Genomic DNA, 22,582 nt, shown 5'->3' with positions numbered 1-22,582 from the left:
CAGAATCCAAGCATTTTGAATTGAAACGTCTATAAGCCACGTAAATATAGACCAACACCATTTTTTGCCCTAGCGGCAATTCTGTAAACATTTACGTTCTAATCCATTCGATCTGTACCTCCCATTGAAGCATTGTACATGGCTACCGCATATGGCCGGGGGACGTCGATTTTTCGGCGTTGTTCTCGTGAATATCGACAGACCTTGTACACAGGATTTTTTCGTTGAAGCTAAAGTAACAACAGAGTTGCCAGTCCATTTGGTTATGTATATATCTGCACCTTCCTGAAGTAAATAAATTATCAAAATATATGCAATTGGGTAATTGCCTTTTTTCGTCATTTAGATCATCAAGCATGGAAAACAATGGCTTTTCGTACATTTTTGGATATTCTTCTGCTATACGTGGATTAATGCCTTGGTACATCTCAAAATTTACAAGGTATCCTTGGGGCGTATTGAGACACCACTTCTTGTATCCAACCGTGTCGACCGTAATACTCTACCATAGACTCATCGTAAGATAGATCTTGTTCAGGATGAAAATTTGTGAGGCATTGCTTTTTCACTGCATCAGTAATTGGACGGATTTTCCAAATTTTGTCTCCCCGATCTTCCGAGCTGTTATCTTTGAAGTGCATATAACGAAAAATGATTTCGAACCTATTGCGTCGCATGCTTTCGCTAACCATAGAGCACAGCATATCTGAATCTTCGCACCAGTAGTCTCTTTTTTTTTTGGTCGAGATGTATACCCAGTGACAATCATAATACCAATAAACACCATTCATCATCTCATTTATGGTAATGTTGGGATTTTGACCTTCTACTTGAACCGAGTAAGCATTGGATTCATCACATAAAATCTGTAGGACCTCATCATCAATAAACTTTTCAAATTGCTGATGTGGAAAAAGCCCGCTACAATCTGTGTAATTTGGCTCAGGAAAAAAAGGTTTTGATTTACCAGCGATGCTTTCAACCCAAGTTAACTGTGGTGCCGCACTTTATGTATTTTCGCTCGAGGACCGTCTCGTTTCGAAGTATTGTGTCTCTTTCTGTTTCTACTACGTACTGAAATTTTATCAGGAGTTTTCTTAGACGTACGCATAGTTGATTCTTACTCCAGAATTTCTGGTGGTCGTTCGATTGAGGAAGATGGAGGTTCTGTCAATAATTTTGTTCCAATGTTTTGAAACGAATTTTGAAGAACATCTTCAATTAAATTGGCAATATCGTCATCCGTGTAGTTTAGTGCATCGTCTACAGGTATGTCATCGTCGTTGGTAGTACACACTAATTCACATGGCGCTTGCAATCGATGGTGCCGCCGCAGTCTTCTTCACCTGAATCTTCATCGGACACCTGACCTTCATCGGGCGGCTCTAGGTACACTTTATCAATATCTTCATCGTCACTCTGTAAACTCTCTAGGTAATCTAGCATTTCATCCGTATTTTCGAAGTATCTAATAAACTTGATGACTTGAGACAAACTTGATCGTACCGCTTAAGAAGAGATTATGTTGCATTTTAAATTAAATTTGCATTAGCCATTTTTTTACGGCAAAAGAAGAAGGGCTATGTTGTCGTGACGTCTACGTCACATTGGTCCGGAATGGGTTAACCCATTTGCATTTGAATGATGAAGCTTTTTGCTCTTATGCCTCTGAAAATCTAAATATTTTTTATAACCCCCGCGATAAGTATGATTAGAGAATACAAAAAATATTATATATACGAGTAGTATATAGGCTTCCGAATTGTATATTTTAGCTAAAGAAATTCTGCACATAGTCGAGTATTACTCGAAACCACCTTAAAAACATATCGCGCTACAACCAAAGAGTAAGTGTTGTTGCTGAATGTTAGTTCACTGATCTAAGCTGATAGCTTCAGAATGACCGATACTTTAGGTCAATGAAATCTAGGTATAAAAAATCGTAATCCACTTCAAAGTCCAATAAGAGTTTGTAAATAATATTAATTGTTACCACTTAAAATCTAGTGGACATTATGGGTCTAATTTAGAATCTATGATTTACAAACAAGTAAGGAAGGACTAAGTTCGGGTGCAACCGAACATTTTATACTTTTACAACTTGCAAGAACCAAAGCCAGGGGAATACCTTAAGGTGTAGAACGTCAACTAGAGGATCGGAATCGAAGCAATTTTACACATACACACATATAAATCATACACTTCTTCTTCTTCTTCTTAATTGGCGTAGACACCGCTTACGCGATTATAGCCGAGTTAACAACAGCGCGCCAGTCGTTTCTTTTTTTCGCTACGTGGCGCCAATTGGATATTCCAAGCAAAGCCAGGTCCTTCTCCACTTGGTCCTTCCAACGGAGTGGAGGTCTTCCTCTTCCTCTGCTTCCCCCGGCGGGTACTGCGTCGAATACTTTCAGAGCTGGAGTGTTTTCATCCATTCGAACGACATGACCTAGCCAGCGTAGCCGCTGTCTTTTAATTCGCTGAACTATGTCAATGTCGTCGTATATCTCGTATATCTCGTACAGCTCATCGTTCCATCGAATGCGATATTCGCCGTGGCCAATGAGCAAACGACCATAAATCTTTCGCAGAATTTTTCTCTCGAAAACTCGTAACGTCGACTCATCAGTTGCTGTCATCGCCCAAGCCTCTGCTCCATATAGCAGGACGGGAATTATGAGCGACTTATAGAGTTTAGTTTTTGTTTGTCGAGAGAGGACTTTGCTTCTCAATTGCCTACTCAGTCCGAAGTAGCACCTGTTGGCAAGAGCAATCCTGCGTTGGATTTCCAGGCAGACATTGTTGGTGGTGTTAATGCTGGTTCCTAAATAGACGAAATTATCTACAACTTCAAAGTTATGACTGTCAACAGTGACGTGAGAGCCAAGTCGCGAGTGCGACGTTTGTTTGATGACAGGAGATATTTCGTTTTGCCCTCGTTCACTGCCAGACCCATTTCCTGTGCTTCCTTATCCAGCCTGGAGAAAGCAGAACTAACGGCGCGGGTGTTGAGGCCGATCATATCAATATCATCGGCATACGCCAGCAGCTGTACACTCTTATAGAAGATGGTACCTTCTCTATTTAGTTCTGCGGCTCGAACTATTTTCTCCAAAAGAAGGTTGAAAAATTCGCACGATAGGGAACCGCCTTGTCTGAAACCTCGTTTGGTATCGAACGGCTCGGAGAGGTTCTCCCCGATCCTGACAGAGCTTTTCGTGTTACTCAACGTCAGTTTACACAGCCGTATTAGTTTTGCGGGGATACCAAATTCAGACATCGCGGCACAAAGGCAGCTCCTTTTCGTGCTGTCGAAAACAGCTTTGAAATCGACGAAGAGGTGGTGTGTTTCGATTCTCCTTTCACGGGTCTTTTCCAAGATTTGGCGCATGGTGAATATCTGGTCGGTTGTTGATTTGCCAGGTCTAAAACCACACTGATAAGGTCCAATCAGTTTGTTGACGGTGGGCTTTAATCTCTCACAGAATACGCTCGATAGAACCTTATATGCGATGTTGAGGAGGCTTATCCCACGGTAGTTGGCGCAGGTTGTGGGGTCTCCGTTTTTATGGATTGGGCATAGCACACTTAAAAATCTTTTTATGCTGGAATCTAGTACTACAGATAACCATATTTCGGGCCCTGGCGAAGTCAATCAGGCTCAACCCATTTGGGGATGTTTCGTCGTGGAGGCTGAATTTACCGACCGTAGTGCCTAAGATACCTTCTTTGCCCACCCTGGCGTTAAAGTCGCCAAGTCCGGACATTCCAGGTGCATGCCCTCAGTTCGTAGTCCTTATTTCGTTTGCCATGGTCGTCATCAAAAGGGGGGTCTCTCAACCGAGGCTGGTTATACTTATTCACGGGGGGTGTTTTTTTACGTGGCGGGTCCCAAACCCAGCGCACAATCCTATGCAGGGGATGTTTCGCCTTCTCACTTTAGCTCGCCTTCAAACGGATGTTCTTAGGCTACCCAGAGGATACTTGGTCAAAGACCGGAAGTAGTGAGCTGCTTGAGCCATGTGTAAAGAAATCGTTTCTGGCCACTCCCAAGTGAATGGCGATCAGAGAACTTTCCTCACTTGCGTGAACTTCTACACATGACTCCATCCTCCATTTGTTGGAAAGCGTGTTTGTTTACTGGAAAGCGAAATATATGTGATGTCACCAAAAAATGGATACTCCCACGCCCGTCGTCCAATTTTCACACCGGTAAAATTAAGTGTCTTTGGCGTATTTAGTTATTCATTTATTGCGCTTTAAGCAGTTTTTAACAGTATTCTTAATATAGGGACTAACCCATTTACATCGACATTTGGGTTGACATCCAGCCTCCTATGAAATTATAAATCTCTGAAAAGCTCCCTAAACAATATAAAAATAAAACGTATTAAACTAAAATTATATCTAGAACAAATTTAATTTAGCAACTTCGAATGAAATTTTTTGAATCTCACCACACATTTGTACGGCAAGGCAGGCACCATATAACTGAGCAGCATTTTCGACAGCTCAACTGCAATTACACACGTGACTAGCAAATAGCGAACAGGTGTATATAAATATTTTAAAAACCTAAAGCGTGAGTGTATGGGTGTGTCTTAACAAGACGTATTAGAAACTTTTCCGAATTCGCAACAACTATCTTATGTTTCCGATTTTACCACAAAGCAAGTGGGAGTGCAATCAATGCAGTGGGATTAAGTTGTTCAACAATGCCAACTTGCCAGCTACAACTACAACATGAAACAATTAAAGCAATCACTGATTGATATTCCAGGCAGAAATGAAATGAAAAACTTAACAAATGCATATGCGTGTGTGTGTGATTTTGATTGAATGTATTGCTGCAAGGTAGTTGCAATAAAGACACATTCACCCGCACACACTCACAGATACATGCGAAAGAGTGGTCTTAAGTGCGCTGATGCATGCCAAAGCGAAGCATGAGTTGCCAAATGAAAAGAAAATCGAAAGAAACAGCAGACAATTCACTTTACGTTTGTCTTTAAACACCTACAGACGATGAAACAGCAATCGCATTGTCGTTGCACATACGAGTACTTAACCATAGTGATGTGTGGTTGGTGGTTCGTTTACTTTTGGGTGCTAGTGTAGCTGAAACTTTACGTATTTCCGCTTCCGTGATGTCTGAGCTGCCAGGAAAAGCATGGTGGGAATTGATGTGTTGGAATGCAATAAGTTAGTGATACATAGGGTGGTTCATATTCAAGGGATTCGAAAGTAGAATATCTGCGCATTGAGATGTAAACAGATGTCTGTTCAGAAAAGAGATGACGATCACTCTAATCGAGTAGGACGTGGGCGTGACCACCACCGACAGTGTTCCGTCTTCAAATTCAAAAGCAGGAAACTTCTCTTTAACTGCGGTCATCTTTTGTCAACAAAGTTCCACTCTCCGTTTGTGCAATGAAGTATCTGTAAACTTCTTGCACTTTCCGTGAATTCGTTAAGAACTCGACCAACATCTTACAGTGGAAGTTAAATGTCTTGTTCTTCCTTGATTACTCATTTCTGGATCATAGCACCTCTACCAGATTTTACCATCTCACACGCTCTTGGTGATTGTAGTATAGGCCAATTTGTGTAATACCCAACTGATCCCTATTTCTTTTGGTTGGCTTTCTAATATCTCGAAAATAAATTAGAAGAACTTTATTTGACTGGATAGAACTGGGAAGTTTTTAAAACGTAAAAAGGAAATATTTTTTATTTAATATCCCAGTTTATGTCTTAAACTATTTTACTTTACATGTTAGTGTAGCATAACCCTCGGTCAATGATTTTGCCTATTGAGCCAGTAGTGGAGCGATAAATGGTGTAGAATAATCGCATTCCACCCAAATTGCAACTTAAACAGCCCTGGTTATAAGCTAATAGGTCTTTCATGTTAATCAAATATTTCTAAATTGTTTCAGCGCACCACCCTGTACAAATATATATATATATTAAAGTAAGCAATCAAATAATGGAAAAAATCTTTAATTTTCGACGAATTTGTATGACGGTACATATGTGGAATATGTTACGATATGATGTACATACAGAGTTAAACCGAGGGTAACATTTGACTGAGTTGGATTTTTACTTTCAATTCGACCAGTTCTACGACGCGTGGTCCAAAAACTGTAGGCAATCACTAAGCAAAATATAAATCTATTGAAAGATTTACAATGACCAATCGCTTCAGCTCCTTACTATGATTAAATGAACCTGGATCTGTTTGCTCTTGAATTATATTCTTCATCGGCCCTGAAAAGAACTTTAGAGAACTAAATTCTCCTTTAAATCAAGCTCTATTTAAAGTAAGTTTAAAGATTCCAACTATTATATATAATAACCAGTCAAAGCTCGCATAGCCAGAGAGATATGAACCGTGCTCAGCATAAGAATCTCACAAGACCTCTTACGAGTTTTTCAAAGGTGGCGTAACTCTTAAGAACTTACTACACAACTTTTTTACCAAAAAATTAGGTCTAAACATGAAACTCCTGCTAATTTTCTTTTCCGAAATCTTCGCTTCCTCTTAAGGGGGTATTCTGGTCTAGAAATTTAAAAAAATCTAAATTTTTTTTCTATATTTACAAAGTTTAACTATTCAAGAATATGTGTACAAGAGGATTTTTCAAAATTCAAATTATTTTCGGAGATATAGGCATTTTTCTGACCCGGCATCCAAACTGGTTCGGCCGGAACTAATCGAACAAAAGACTTTACGCGAAACTTTAAACGCGTTTTTCTCAAAACTGACATTTTAGGAACGATACCTCAGGTTCTACTGGACCGATTAACTTGAAATTTTTATAGAGTCTTCTTTATAAGCTTGTCGATGGATGGAACTAGCCCTATTCCCAAATTTTTATTTTTATTATTTTTAAAAATTCGAAATAGTCAGAAAAAGTGATCCAAAAAAAACTTTTTTTTTCAGTCAGTCGCCATTTTGTGAAAAAAATTTTTCCCACTTTTCCGTAGTTCCGGCCATTGCGACATTATTCTAGATTAATAATCTTTTTTTTTTTTTTGGTTTCAGATAACTAGGAGGGTTGAAATCATGGGTATGGTCACGTGGAAATTTTTAGAGACCCCCACTTCGTCAGCTCATAATTTTTGAAATTTTTTACTTTTTTTAGTTTTTAATTTTTTTCTGTACTCTTCTAAAATTAACAAATAACTAATAAAAAAATGGATAGTAAAAATATTAATTGCCTTTTTTTACGACACTTTAAAAATTACCTGAAATTCATGCTTCTAGACCAGAATACCCCTTAAGCTAAACTTGTAACTAAGTAACTAAAACTTGTTTTTTCCGATTTTTTCTTACTCATATCATAAATGCAGGTTAACAATTGTTTCGCTTTGGTCGTTTATTTCCTTATGCATCAATCCTCACTATTCTGTCTGATAAAAACACATTTCGCGTGGCATTTTTGTGCACCTTACTTCTCTTCATTCGTTTAAGTATTTTACAGTTCAGGCATAAAGTGCTGGTTACACAACGAAACAAGTGAATGTAACAGCTTCTTATCAACGGCACAACACTCAATGCAGAGCTGTATTATAAAGGATTTAGTGTCAATACAAGAAGAAGGACCGAAATAAAACGGAAGAGAAATGAAGAATATACATATGTATATATACGTTTGCTATCGACTGCTGGCAAATGCAGCGAGCGAAATCGAAATAAATGTGAAAAGAAAGACCCAAGTACGTATGAATAAATATTGGCTGTGCAAACCGCATGTCTCCACGGACGTCCATATCTCTATAGGCATGTGCAGTAGAAAATCTTAATTTTTCTCAGCAGTTGACATGCAGCTTATAAGAATATTTGAGTTTTTAACACACACGTCTGAAGTTGACAGCAGCATTTGTGCGAGAGCGAGAATTTCTACACGTTCCTAATTAATCCTTTATGTCATGCCATTCACCATTTGGCAATAAATTTGATTTTCAACACTTTTTCTCTATATCAACCACTCACACGATTTCCTCGCACTCATTTCGATTTTTCTATTTTTTCTGCTATATACTTTCAACTGTTTCCTTTTTGCAGATATTTCGCTCATACGGTACTGCGAATGCAGTGAGCACTCGAGGCAATGTGCATCAAATGCAGTAAATGACCACGCAACTTGACACCTGAGTTGATATGTTATGTCAATTGTGTCAAAGTTTCTAACGTTTGACTGAATAAGAAATTATCTCAATACGCCAATAGGGATTGCCCTCAATATGTAGAGTCAATTTTGATTGACCGCATTCAATTGGTTATCAATTTGTATAATATTCAGGGCACCTGTCAGAACTCAAATCAAATAAGAATTAGTTTTAAATATATAGAGCAAAATGAGATTAGTCATAGAACAGTTAACTCATAGTAGCAAGATGTTATCACACTATAGTCAAGAAGGGACGAAAGAAATTGAAAAAGAATTGGCCGATATATCCGGTACAAAGTCAACCGTAAGTTAGAAAATCTTTATATTAGTATATGGGGGCTAAGGAATGTATTAGTCCGATTCAACCCATTTTTGACATACAGACATACCATTATAAGAGAAGGCTTATCCCTTAATTTCCAACTCATATTTTTTTACTAAGGAACCCACATACCAAGTTTTATCGAAATATCTCACTTTTTACTCAAGTTACAGCTTGCACGGGCAGACGGACGGACTGAGGGACAAACAGACAGTGAACCGGATTTCAACTTGTCTCGTCATCCTGATCATTTATATATAAATAACCCTATATCTATCTCCTTTAGTTTTATTTTATACATACAACCGTTAGGTGAATAAAACTAAAATACTCTGTATCAGCTGGTTGCAGAGTATAAACATTAGAGTCTTGAAAATTCACCTACTCTAAAGTTGATCATAAGTAGTCATCGGTCGTATAGTTTTCACTTTCAAGGGAGCATTTTCCAGAGTGACAACCGTCGAAAAACCCTTTAGCAATAGAATTTAAAAAAAGTCGGAAGCCACATCGGATTATTAATTAGTTAGAACTAACTTCGATACAATAAAGGAGCTCCTCACAGTCTTGGAAAGTCTATCTTTTACGAATTGAAAACTATATTTTCTAGCCTTATAGCCTTTTCGCACAAGAGTTAATTGTTCAATTAACCGGCCTTTGCTCGATCAATTGAGATCGATTTACAATACGTAATAAAAGTCTTCTTCGGGAATTCTTCATTTCCCCCCTCTCTTCTCTCGCTTATATGGAAGACATGTACAGTTTTTTTCGAGGTTGGTAAAACTGTCCACAAATTAGCACGATCTGCCAACCAGTGTGTTTACAGCAGCTGTTTTTTTAGGTGGATCTCAGTAGTGTTTGTCGAATTTTACAAACCTATCTTCTATATACATAATTACCTATTTTCCATATAAGTGAGAGATTTAAATGAAGAATTCCCGATATTTTTTTGAATAAAAAATTCTAACAACGCATTTGCGTGTTAACAACGGTAGATTTTAAAGAGAGTGACAAGGTACTGCATGGTCGAAGGAGTGAAATATACATCTGCGTAAGTAATACTCCTTTCCATGTTAGCTCTAGCCATGGACTGTCAATTCGACATCATTATTCAATATTATTTTGGGTGTTAAAGTTCCCATATGTACCTAAAATATATCAAATGAAAATTGTAGTCGAAATACAAGTATTTCATTCAACTTTGCGGAAGTGACTCTCTGGCTGTACCCTCAGTAGGCAGGACAACCTCAAAAGCGATGTTTTGGCTGAGTAGGCAAATTAGAGCCAAAACATGTGAAGTAGACTATGATACTGTTAACTGTAACGGAATGATTGAATTATGTTGTTCAAGAAATTTGTGGACCTATATGAGCTAGTGACGGTTGCATATACTGTTTCGAAAGATTTACATGGATCCAACGGTGAAGTGTTTATTACCGCTACTATTTAATACAAGAACTCGTTATCAACCCTCAAAATCTTGATTAAAACTGCATTCAATAATTTTCTGAAAGCCTTAATATTGTGATACTGCCAAGTCTCCTCAGTTCCGGCTAACAGCCAACTCAAATCTGATTTATTTTTTCGCTCCTTTAAGCGCTTTCGAATCGCAAATTAACAGTTAACCAATTGTATTTGTATAATTAAGCATAATGCCATGGCAACCACTCATTGTTCGTGTAGAAAAATTGCGAAGAAAAACGCGATGTTGGCAGGCAATCGAATCGCTTGAAACGAACTGTTGCGGTATAACGCCGCAGAGGCGGGCAAGCGGTAAGTAAGCTGGCGCTGATTGCAAGTGTTGGCAGCTGCCTTCCACTCATTAAGCGCTTTATTGAGTGCGTAATTTGCAAGGAGCCATGCAACTTACAGTTAATTGATATTAATTCCATAGGCAGCGCTGTTGACGGCGCATTTATAACTTCCACTTGTTTGTTTGTCGGCCTCGGCCTCAGCAGCGGCTGTTGCTGCCGTGGCTCCTGCGTCTCGCATAACGGCATTCCAATGGCGCGTTGCAAGTGAAGCGTAAATGGTTTGGCATTCAAGCGCGTTGCAAGCGTAAAACTGGTGTGAAGTTGAGCGTTTGAATAGTGTTGATGTGCACTATTGTTGACGGGGTGAGGATAAGCGTGCAACACTTGCGGCAAATGTCGGCGCGTTTGTGCTAAAACTCGTCTGTTGCAAGTGCAACAGTGCAACAAAATCAGACAGTGTGTTTCAACTCTAGTTTACCTTTGAAAACTGTGCTGCCTTCTGCTTCCTTGCCTCACTTCCATTCTCTGTGTTGCTGCTTGCTCACTGTGGCTTTCTGTACTCTCTAGAAAGTGCAAGTATAAAATTCGCGTTTCGCTTTTTGTTACTTGTATTGTTATTCCGCTGATGTGTCGACTTAATTGAATTAACATTTGTCCTATATCAGCACGAACACCATTTATTTTCGCAGCTTGCAAATGAATTTGACGCTTCTTGTAACAAGCGTATACTGTCTGCCGCATCAGCGTCTCAACGGCGACCACACTAGAACTCCAGTTGCAACGATCAATATTTTAATTATCATCTACTGTGCGCTTTCTTTAGCTTTGCAGTTGTCATCACTGCTTTCAGCATCAAGTTTCTGCCGCTTGTGGTGGCAATTCTGCGCTCTGCGATTAAGTCATCACTATAATTTGCTGCAGTTTTCGTTCTTGATTTGTTGTAATTTAACACTTTGTGTAAGTTTGTATGACGTGTTAAACAGACTTTACACTTTAAAATTAGTTGCATAGTTCTCGCAATTAAAATTGATGGCTTCCTTGTATGCATTTATTGCAATTAAGAGTAAATTTATACTTTTTATAACACAAGTTATATTTAATGAATGTCGTTTGCGATGACAAGTTGCATCTAATTCTAGAATACAACATTAATTAAGGTTTTAATACATAGAACTATTTTTATAGTCGTTAACAAATCGGGTTATAAATTGAGCTTTAACTTCGGTTCCACCGTAGGTATAATACCCTCCTAATTTGAACTATTTTAGAGCAGTTTTAGTGATAGTTATATAATATAATTATATATATTAGTCCAGTCATCATAGTAAGTTCACCTCGGAATTCGATATACCCATTTATATGTCTGTAAATACTTGTATATTGACACCCTAAAGTTGTCTCAAATCCTACATATGGTAGGGTATACATATAAATGGATATATCGAATTCCGAGGTTCTTACCTAATTTAAGCTTAAATGACTGGACTATATATAATTATATAATATGGGCCAATCCGAACGGAATATTGTATAATACTCAGTGCCAAAGTTCGTAGAGATATCTTCTTAAATAAAGAGGTGTTCCATGCAAGAACTTGATTTTGAGCGGTCAGTTCGTATGAAATCAATTTCTTATAGTTGTGCGATATCGGCGGTTCCGACAAATGAGTAGCTTCATTCGAAGAAACCAATATATGAAAATTTTCCGATCGATACCTCAAACACTGATGCACTAGTTCGCGTATGTACAGACAGACAGCCGATATTACAAAAAATAAGTTTATAGTTAATAAGTTTAACAGAAAAAGTAAAAAGTTCTTCCATTATATTATTCTTAAAACTTTTCGCTACCATTTTTATGGTAGGATTAATCATTTGCTTTCCAAAAGTCATCAGTGTCGACAATTTGAAACTTCTCCAACTAAAAGTCGTTGGAAATCAGGTTCGTGTGATACGATAAATATGGGAATATTTCGGAGTCTAAAATTTTCAAGAACAATGTGTTATGTATAATTCTATGTTATCGTTAGAGTCAACCTGATTCCAAAATCATTAGATTTTCTGATTTTTTTGGTGTTTTGTCCGTAATAGGCTTCTGGACGTCTATGCGTTGCGCATATTGTTATATGTAAAAGCTTTCGACAAAATGCTTCGTTTATTGGACACACGAAAAAAGTCAAGTCAAGTATCATAGCAAAAAACCGTTAAATAGGAATATGAACTCCCTATCTACATCAATAAAGCGAATATTCAATCATTAGCCTGCATCGAGGTTTAACAAAACATGCAAGGTTTGCCTACAATTGACGAAGACCATCCGATAATTATCGCGTCTTAGTTTGAACTTTGAAACGCATAAGCCAAATTTTGATTTTTCTTGAAAAATATTGTTTGCTGCGGTTAGAAATTTGCAGCAAATACTCGAACACTCTTTGATTACAGTAGAATAATGTCTTACATTGGATGTCGCGTTCAGGGAATACTTGTATATAATCCAACGACCCTATGATTTGAAATAACTATGCTGTTATGAATTTTATTTTACGATCTTTTATGTTTAAGATTTATCATACTTCTTCTTCTTAATTGGCGTTGACACCGCTTACGCGATTATAGCCGAGTTAACAACAGCGCGCCAGTCGTTTCTTCTTTTCGCTACGTGGCGCCAATTGGATATTCCAAGCGAAGCCATGTCCTTCTCCACTTGGTCCTTCCAACGGAGTGGAGGTCTTCCTCTTCCTCTGCTTCCCCCGGCGGCTACTGCGTCGAATACTTTCAGAGCTGGAGTGTTTTCATCCATCCGGACAACATGACCTAGCCAGCGTAGCCGCTGTCTTTTAATTCGCTGAACTATGTCAATGTCGTCGTATATCTCGTACAGCTCATCGTTCCATCGAATGCGATATTCGCCGTGGCCAACGAGCAAAGGACCATAAATCTTTCGCAGAACCTTTCTCTCGAAAACTCGAAGCGTCGACTCATCGGTTGCTGTCATCGTCCAAGCCTCTGCACCATATAGCAGGACGGGAATTATGAGTGACTTATAGAGTTTGGCTTTTGTTTGTCGAGAGAGGACTTTGCTTCTCAATTGCCTACTCCGTCCGAAGTAGCACCTGTTGGCAAGAGTTATCCTGCGTTGGATTTCCAGACTCGCATTGTTGGTGGTGTTTACGCTGGTTCCAAGATAGACGAAATTATCTACGACTTCAATGTTATGAATGTCAACAGTGACGTGAGAGCCAAGTCGCGAGTGGGACGACTGTTTGTTTGATGACAGGAGATATTTCGTCGTGCTGTCGAAAGCAGCTTTGAAATCGACGAAGAGGTGGTGTGTGTCGATTCTTCTTTCACGGGTCTTTTCCAAGATTTGGCGCATGGTGAATATCTGGTCGGTTGTTGATTTTCCAGGTCTAAAGCCACACTGATAAGGTCCAATCAGTTTGTTGACGGTGGGCTTTAATCTTTGACACAGTACGCTCGATAGAACCTTATATGCGATGTTGAGGAGGCTAATCCCACGGTAGTTGGCGCTGATTGTGGGGTCTCCTTTTTTATGGATTGGGCATAGCACACTTAAATTCCATTCGTTGGGCATGCTTTCGTCCGACCATATTTTACAAAGAAGCTGATGCATGCTCCTTATCAGTTCTTCGCCGCCGTGTTTGAATAGCTCAGCCGGCAATCCGTCGGCCCCTGCCGCTTTGTTGTTCTTCACGCGGGCAATTGCTATTCGAACTTCTTCATGGTCGGGTAATGGAACGTCTGCTCCATCGTCATCGATTGGGGAATCGGGTTCTACTTCTCCTGGTGTTGTGCGTTCACTGCCATTCAGCAGGCTGGAGAAGTGTTCCCTCCATAATCTAAGTATGCTCTGAGCATCGGTTACTATATCACCTTCGGGGGTTCTACAAGAGTATGCTCCGGTCTTGAAACCTTCTATAAGCCGCCGCATTTTTTCGTAGAATTTTCGAGCATTACCCCTGTCGGCCAGCTTATCAAGCTCTTCGTACTCACGAAGTTCGGCCTCTTTCTTTTTCTGTCTGCAAATGCGTCTCGCTTCCCTCTTCAACTCTCGGTATCTATTCCATCCCGCACGTGTAGTGGTCGATCGTACCGTTGCGAGGTAGGCAGCCTGTTTTCTCCAAGGGTTTCGGTTGCAGCTGTACGTAAAGAGTTTGAAATGCCGTCCCACAGTTCCCTTATACCGAGTTGATGACGAGTGCTCTCAGAGAGCAGGAGTGCTAGCCGAGTAGCAAATCGTTCGGCTGTCTGTTGTGATTGCAGCCTCTCGACGTCGTACCTTCCTTGTGTTTGTTGGCGTGCGTTTTTTCCTGCACAGAGGCGGGTGCGAATCTTGGCTGCAACAAGATAGTGGTCCGAGTCGATGTTAGGACCTCGGAGCGTACGCACGTCTAGAACACTGGAGACGTGTCTTCCGTCTATCCCAACATGATCGATCTGGTTGGTGGCTTTTCGATCCGGAGACAGCCAGGTAGCTTGATGTATTTTCTTGTGATGGATTCTAGTACCATAGATAACCATATTTCGGGCCCCGGCGAAGTCAATCAGCCTCAACCCATTTGGGGATGTTTCGTCGTGGAGGCTGAATTTAGCGACCGTAGTTCCAAATATACCTTCTTTGCCCACCCTGGCGTTAAAGTCGCCAAGCACAATTTTGACATCGTGGCTGGGGCAGCTCTCATAAGCGCGCTCCAAGCGCTCATAGAAGGCATCTTTGGTCACAATGGGCGCAAATCAGCGATATGTTGAAGAACATCGCTTTGATGCTGATTGTACCACCACGAATCCTAGACCAAACTTGCGATCCTTTATGTGGCCACTGTAGTAAATGTCACAAGGACCTACTCGTCTCTGTCCGTCCATCGCATTTCCTGGACGGCGGTGATGTCAGCCTTTATTTTTGCGAGGACATCAACCACCTGGGCAGCGGCACCTTCCCAATTAAGGGTCCGGACATTCCAGGTGAATGCCCTTATTTCATAGTCCTTATTTCGTTCGCCATGGTCGTCATCAAAAGGGCGGTTTCTCTTCCGAGGCTTGTTGTTCCTTTTCATTGGGGGTTTTTTACGTGGCGGGTTCCAAACCCAGCGCGCAACCCTATGCAGGGGATGTTTCGCCTTCTCACATTAGCTCGCCTTCGAACGGATGTTCTTAGGCTACCCAGAGGATACTTGGTCAAAGACCGGAAGTAGTGAGCTGCTTGAGCCATGTGTAAAATAATCGTTTCTGGCCACTCCCAAGTGAATGGCGATAGAGAACTTCCTCACTGCGTGAACTTCTACACATGACTCCATCCTCCACGATTTATCATACGGAGATTCTAAAAACAATAAACGGTCACAAAATTTAACAATTAAGGGTTTTACGTAGTCTCATAAAGTTATAAGTTATAACGATCCGAAAACAAAGCGTTCAGAGTTGTATTTGCGTAAACTTATTTTAGTATGCAATCCAACAAAAAATTGTTTAAACTAGTATAAAAAATTATGATTTTACGTTGCTTTATGACACGTTGTGAGTACCCCAAATACATATTACTTCATTTAATTTAAGCAGAGGATAGGGACATATTTCTGCAGCAAACCGCTTCGTTTGTGAGTAACTTTGTAAATCTACTAAATTTGGTGCATATAAAATAATTTAATTTATTAAAAATGTCTGACTAGATTTCGAAAATAAACGTTCGGACTGAACTGATATAGCAACAATTGTCAAGTATGTGAAAGCTACTTTATATTATTTAGGATTTTTTTCTTGTAAATCTTTCGAAATTTTCTACAGATTTTCTTCTATCCGTTCATATTTGGTGCGTAAATATATGGATAGTTCATCTGACATAGCAAACAAATTGTTTTTTTTTATCTTTCAATTTTTTTCGACTAACTTATGATGATCAATCCAAATACTTCTTCAGGAGTTTTCAGTTTTATTAGAATTACCTGAACCGTTTTCTTCTACAATAGCACTAACCCTCATAATTTCTCTGATTTTTCTAACCGCATTCATACATGCAATGTCTTTAGAAATCTATATACCTTGTAGAAGGTGTAATTAAAAAGCACAATTATATCAAAGAGCTGAGACAGCACGTTGTTTAGGATACTATACATACTGCAGAGATTGATAACCAGAATCCTTTAAAAGTGGTTTCCTCTATTACAATAAATAAAAGTCAAGGACAAACTTTAAAAGTAGCCGGCATTATCCCGGGCACCTCTTGCTTCTCCCACGTCTAGCGTGTGTCGAGAGTTACCTGGCAAGAAGCCTTCGTTTACGCAGAAAACAATAAGCTGCGCAATGTTGTTTACCGGAATGTGCTGGAATAGAATTAATACTAGTTCTCTACGACCCGATACAAACAACAATTTCATAAGCATAATCAACTCAACCGTTTTGTTAGTCATTACTATTTGTAAATTGATCTTTAAATTATTTTTCTACTGAAAATGTGAATAGTCATTATTTTTACTGTTAGTACACAATTTTCCCCAATTAACTGTGGGCAACACCGCGGGGCAAAGCTGGCGTTCTAATAATTTTTATTTTTAATCTCATTTTGCTGAATTGCAATTTACGCAACAAAATATAACAACACCTGGCACTGGGATCATGCGCCGCAAACAATGTACATGTTTCCGCTCCAGTTTTTCGTAGAAATGAAAATTGACCTGTTAAACCACCAAGAGTCTATAGCTAGCAATATGTTGTTGGCATGATAATTATTTAGCTAAGTATTGCTTGGCATAAGCAATAAATACAATAAAAAAAATGAGACATCAACATCAAAAACATCGATGCATCGGAAATATTAACTATCATTCGATAAATCGAAATTATACGATGACTCACATTAAAATCATCGATGGATAATCCTATCCCTACTTAGAACTAACTAAACGAATGCTTTTCATTTACTTAGCCAGCAATATATAATATATAATAAATAAAAAATAAATAAATAATCAGAATATTTAAGACTTTAAACAAAAACTCCAGCTTGTACTCATCCACTGTTGTTCCTTTTTTTATTTTTTATTGCATCAATTTGAGGAACAAATTAATCTGCGGCATTTAACATGCAATAACATAAAATTGATCCACCTATCAATTAAGCGCTTCCAATGGCTGCACACAAGCAAATCGATCAATTAAATGGGCTGGATTCAGGTTAACCACACAGACAAGGGTACAAATGGGAGCACACATGTGTTTACCAATGCATGAATGCATAGTTAAGGGATGTAGGGAAAATATTACGAAGACTTCAATTTCTATACTTTGAAGAAACGATTTTGCAGCGAAATCTCTAAGTACAGTGATTCTAATGTCAGGGCGGAAACTTGGTTTGGCTAATAAAGTATTCTTTGCTTATTCTGAAGTGTAAACTTTAGTCCTTAGCACAGAAATACAACTCTTTCAATTAACCCGTTACCAGATGCACTACCTTTCGTCCTTGTTAACTGCTTCCATTGTAGATTAAGTCTTAAGTATAATCAAAAGACAAACTATTCCATATTTTTGCACTTTAATATCTTGCTATCTTTACTAGTTTGATACGAAACCGAACCCTGCAAATCCCTAATTCTAATCATGAAACGAATCCTTACAAAACAAGACGGGCCCTGCTGAGTTATCGAATTAAATAAATTACCCTAAAGAACCGAAGACACTTATGTTTCTGCGCAGATTTTGATAATCATCATATGAAACTTGTAATAAATAAGTCAAATCGAGGTTCACTCTTGAGCCTGGTATTTACCGATCGAAACACTTTCTTTCATAGTTCTATCTGCAGTTTTCAAAATACTTAAGTATTTGTAATTTCAATTAAAAAGAATAGGTTTGGTTAGATTTCTCTTGGGCTTTCCTCAAAACGGTTTATTTAATTTCGTTGAGGTCCAGGTCTGAATTTCTTTCAATTTCGGATGAGCCTAAAATCTGCTCTAAATCATCGAACAAAAAAATGTTTCACACTTTATTTTGTAATACGCTCAGAAAGATAAGTTTTATATGCAATAATTTTCCTACACGGTAGTTACCCGTACAAACGAGGAGTAAACAAATTTACCCCGACATACATACATACATGTTCACCTCTATGAACTACTCCATGTGTACTTTAGTGTTCATTCAATATACACACATATGTATATACGAAGGTATGAACGTGTAGATATATATAAACCCATGCAGTCGGGTATGCATTGAACTATTGCATATTGGTTACACACATACATAGTCAAAGGTGGCAATAGTTTGCTGGGCGCTTGTTGGATGGTGGATAGTGGAATCAACGATCGACTGCTAGGCTAATCATCCTTTGTCAACAATCTGGTCATGCATAAATAAAAAGCCTGACCACCTACTAGCCCACACACACATATGTATATATATGTGAGTATGTGTATGATTACTGGAGGTTTCGCAGTACGCCGCGGTAAGGCAACAACAACGCTGGTTCGATAGACAAATAAACGCTTGAAGTTTATCGAGTTTTAACTTTGTGTGCATTCTATTCTGGTATGCAAATCGCGTTGCAGTGAAATCGCCTTTTATATGATAAATAGCTGTGCTCAATTTGTTGATTTAATTCGAAGTGGAAATTGGTGCAGTGTAATATTAAAAGACTCGGGATGTTTGCAGCTATTAATTAGCATGGTAGGGTGCTGCGTTGATGTAGGAATTTCACAGTGTTATTTTATGCTTTTGCTTCGTTCGCTTTGTACTTTGGGTCCCTGCTTAAAGTAACAGATGAAATACATGTCCTTAAGCCCTTCTTTTGAAATATGTATGTATGTATATACTTCGTTTAGGTTTCCATTACGTAAGACACTTTGCTATCGAACTTACTTAATTCGAGTGATAAGATGGCTCTAGAGAGCATTCTCCTGACGGTTGGAATCTAGGAACCACAACCCGGGTAGTTTGGTTTATATTCATTACAAGTGTCCTAGCTATTACTTTCTTCTCTGGTGCTATAGCTATAAGGGGCGTTTAGGTAAACCGGAGCTCCTAGAAGAGAGCGTCTCAATGAACTAGTTTCAGACCCTCAATTTTTGGCAACCTTTTTTTTAAGATATACAGATGAGTTTAAGCTAGCATTTGATTTGTTGATGTCCCGAAGATTACTTGAATTCATTTCCTATTAAAACGAAGTATATTTTATTAAATCTGGTATGAGTTTTCATCTGAGCGGAATTAAATTGTTAGACAAATCAGCTTTTAAGGAAATTAAATATTCTACAATTTAAGCTACAACGTGGGAAGACCCATGATTGATCTACTTCTGAACAGCTGCTTCACACGTAGACCCAGCGATTGGATAAAGGGAACTACTTTGCTATCCGCAAATCAGATTTTGCTAGAGATTAGGTTTCCGACTGGTAACTTGAGACTCCCTCGGTCCTCATGAATCAGTTCAGCACTGTTTTCTGAGTTTTTGTGACTTTGTAAGGCTCGGGTATAAGCACAGAATAATATTTTCTAGATTTTATCCCCACGACTAGGCCAATAGGAGCGCTGAAATTATATTCTTGTCTGCACCAGTGTGCTCCAAAAATAACACTGATTTTAAATACAATTTCGTGGGGTTGAAAAATCCAATTCTCAAAATTGGTTTATTATGTTGGCATGCATGTCCTTGAAGTACAATTGATGGCCAAAAACACTACTGTAAGAATACCCCAGCCTTCATATATGCCAGACATTTCTATTTGTGTGTGACTTTTTCTATTTACAAATATAAAAACAACCTGAATGGGCCGTCATTTTACAGGCATAGATGATATTAATAGTGCATAGCTAAAAAGAGCTTATGTTAAGGTTTATTGCCACTTGATGGCATCAGGGTTATAAACCTACCATTCCATAAGGTATTTCAACTCAGAGACGGCTTAATATTTGTAGGATTCTAGGGACATAACATCAAACACAAGAAAAAGACAAAAAAAAATATGTCAGGATCGCAGTGTCTGATTTTTTCGGGGTGTAAGTTTCTAGAAGAGCTACTTTTATATATATTATATACAGTAGACTCGCGGTAACGTGAACTATTAAAAACCGAGCGTGTTTACGTTTGCGAGGTTGTTCACGTTTTCGAAGGTATAATTTTAAAAAATTTTCAAATAAATTAAACATGTGTTTTAACTCAAATTCATTTATTTTTATTTTATTTCAGATTATAAAAACATGTAATTTATATGTTTAGGTTTTGTTAAGAAAAAAAATTCCCATTGAAATTATTGGAAAAAATGGGTTATCTTTTTTTGGATTTTCTTTTTTTGCAAATTGCTGAACACGGCTTTTTCGCGGAGACATTTAAGTACGCTGATATCTGTTGGACTTATATTTTCATCTTCCGCCTCTATTCTTGCATGTAGTCTTTCCAGATTACTATCCTCGCTTTCACTTTCATCACTAATTAAAACCTCGTTCGTTTCGGTTGAGTTAGGAAAATCTTCAGTCCATTCATTGATATCAGCAATTGAAAAACTAACCTGCAAATACACAATTTAAATCAAATGAGTTATTGGATGGAAGAAAAGGTTCAAACCTCTGGATTAATTGAATGAAGCAGTTCTATTGCGCGTTCTTGTTGGCTGTTAATTGGTAAACAAATCCTTTCTCTCAAAGTAGCTAATGGAATATCCTCATCACAGTCTTTTTCATCTTCTATAGAGCTTAAAATGTTCGTCCAGCATTTTGCTATTGTTTTCTTTTCAAGACGTTGCCAAGCTAAATCTAAATAGCCAATAACGTCTCTTAACGTCAATTTCTTTAGGGCTTCAATAACATCAGTCCCTGTGGCTACAATTGATGCCAAAAGACTGTTTCTGTAGAAAAGCTTTGTTAGTCGTATGGCATTTTGATCCATTGGCTGTATGAGTGGAGTGACATTAGGTGGCATAAACATTGCAGTTATTAACTCGTCATCTGATCTCAATTCATTTTCGGGAGGATGAGATGGAGCATTGTCTATCAACAGCAGAGCTTTATTGGGCAATCCTTGATCTTTTAAAAATTTCCTGACCTACAATAATAAGAAATACACATGTAAAAGTTTGAAATCACTAAAACTGATTTTTTAACTTGTGGTACAAACGAATGCTGAAACCAATGTTTAAAAATGGCAGCCGTCATCCATGACGACTTGGAGTAATTGTAGTCAACAGGAGAATCAAAATTTTTAAAAGAGCGAGGATTTTTTGCCTTTCCAATAACAAGAAGTTTAACTTTTTGCACCCCTGTTGCGTTTGTACAAGCCAGAAAAGTGACATGCTGTTTTTCTTCCAGGAGCATTTTTTTATTGTGAGGATACGTATGTTCTGTCAGGTAGCAATAGTCCCCATCCGTCTGCATTATATATTTGATCGTGCGACAGACCTAGCTCTTTAATTTTGGCTTGCAGCTTGTTTTTGAAAGGGTCCACAAGTTCAGGTCTAGAAGACAACTTTTCTCCACTTATTTTAATAAAACGCTTACCATAACGCTTCTTAAAGCGTTGCAACCATCCATCACTCGCATTAAAATCGCTTTGAGTTTCTTTAATTATTGAATGAAAAAATTTAGCTTTTTCTTTAACTATCAATCCATTGACAGGGTAATTTTTTTGTCGCTGTTTAAGAAACCAACGGTAAAGCGCTTTTTCCATTTTAGGAAGTTCAGAACACTTCAAAGTCTTCCGCTTTCCAGACCCAGAAAATGTACTGTTAACACATTTTAAAATGTTCTCTTTTTTTGTTGATAGCGCAAATTGTTGGTTTTGCAACACTGTACTGGTTTACTAAGCTGGTTACGCTTGATCCTCCTTTTAATTTTTCTATTACATCAACTATTTCCTTTAAAGACAAGTATTTTAGTCGTTTTTGCGACATTTTTCACGAATAACTTTAGATTAGATCATGCAAAGTCAGCAACGCGCACTAATTTTAATGCCAATCCACATCGATCCATCCCAGTATACACATAAGCAATAATTTACGGGTATTCTCCGTTTTATAAAAACGATTCCCATAATTAACATACATATGTATGCATGTAGAAAAGAAAACAACGTTTTAAATGCATTTTAAATTTGTTCACGTTATAGGGCTTTCTCACCGTGTTCACGCTGCCGAGTAGTCAATGTAAAAAAAATTATGTTCATGTTAGCCGGTGTTCACACAAGGCGGTGTTTTTGTTACCGCGAGTCTACTGTACTTATAGTATATATGTACACAAATATGGAGATGTGTATAAGTTCACGCAAGTGATTAAGTTCTCTGATTGCCGTTCACTTGGGATTGGCCAGAAACGATTCTTTTACATAT

General features: G+C 38.3%; 1 protein-coding gene across 1 annotated transcript; it reads right to left on the bottom strand.

Annotated features, from left to right (window-relative positions):
• Window positions 1–1,296: 1,296 nt before the first annotated feature.
• On the bottom strand, window positions 1,297–22,027 carry LOC126762813 (tigger transposable element-derived protein 2-like). The gene is made up of 6 exons (XM_050479857.1): window positions 21,756–22,027; window positions 20,827–21,303; window positions 20,600–20,770; window positions 10,770–10,816; window positions 10,370–10,674; window positions 1,297–1,508 (listed from the first exon to the last, which is right to left on the bottom strand). Exons 1-6 carry the CDS (start codon window positions 21,795–21,797, stop codon window positions 1,297–1,299), a joined length of 1,254 nt encoding a protein of 417 aa, XP_050335814.1. The 5' UTR covers window positions 21,798–22,027.
• Between the last annotated feature and the right edge of the window lie 555 nt (window positions 22,028–22,582).

Source organism: Bactrocera neohumeralis, chromosome 6 (assembly GCF_024586455.1).
Source record: "Bactrocera neohumeralis isolate Rockhampton chromosome 6, APGP_CSIRO_Bneo_wtdbg2-racon-allhic-juicebox.fasta_v2, whole genome shotgun sequence".
Taxonomy (NCBI): domain Eukaryota; kingdom Metazoa; phylum Arthropoda; class Insecta; order Diptera; family Tephritidae; genus Bactrocera; species Bactrocera neohumeralis.
The sequence above is the reverse complement of the archived record's forward strand: the minus strand, read 5'-3'. Positions and strand labels throughout refer to the sequence as shown.

Bases quoted from the DNA above. Each gene is read 5' to 3' on its own strand.
- LOC126762813 (XM_050479857.1), bottom strand. From the start codon at position 21,797: ATGCGAGTGATGGATGGTTGCAACGCTTTAAGAAGCGTTATG. The intron at 10,675-10,769 runs GTGAGGCAAGGA...CACTTGCAACAG, and splicing joins CAGCAACACAGAGAATGGAA to ACGAGTTTTAGCACAAACGC. The intron at 1,509-10,369 runs GTAAGTTGCATG...TCTCTTCTTAAG, and splicing joins GGAATTAATATCAATTAACT to CGGTACGATCAAGTTTGTCT.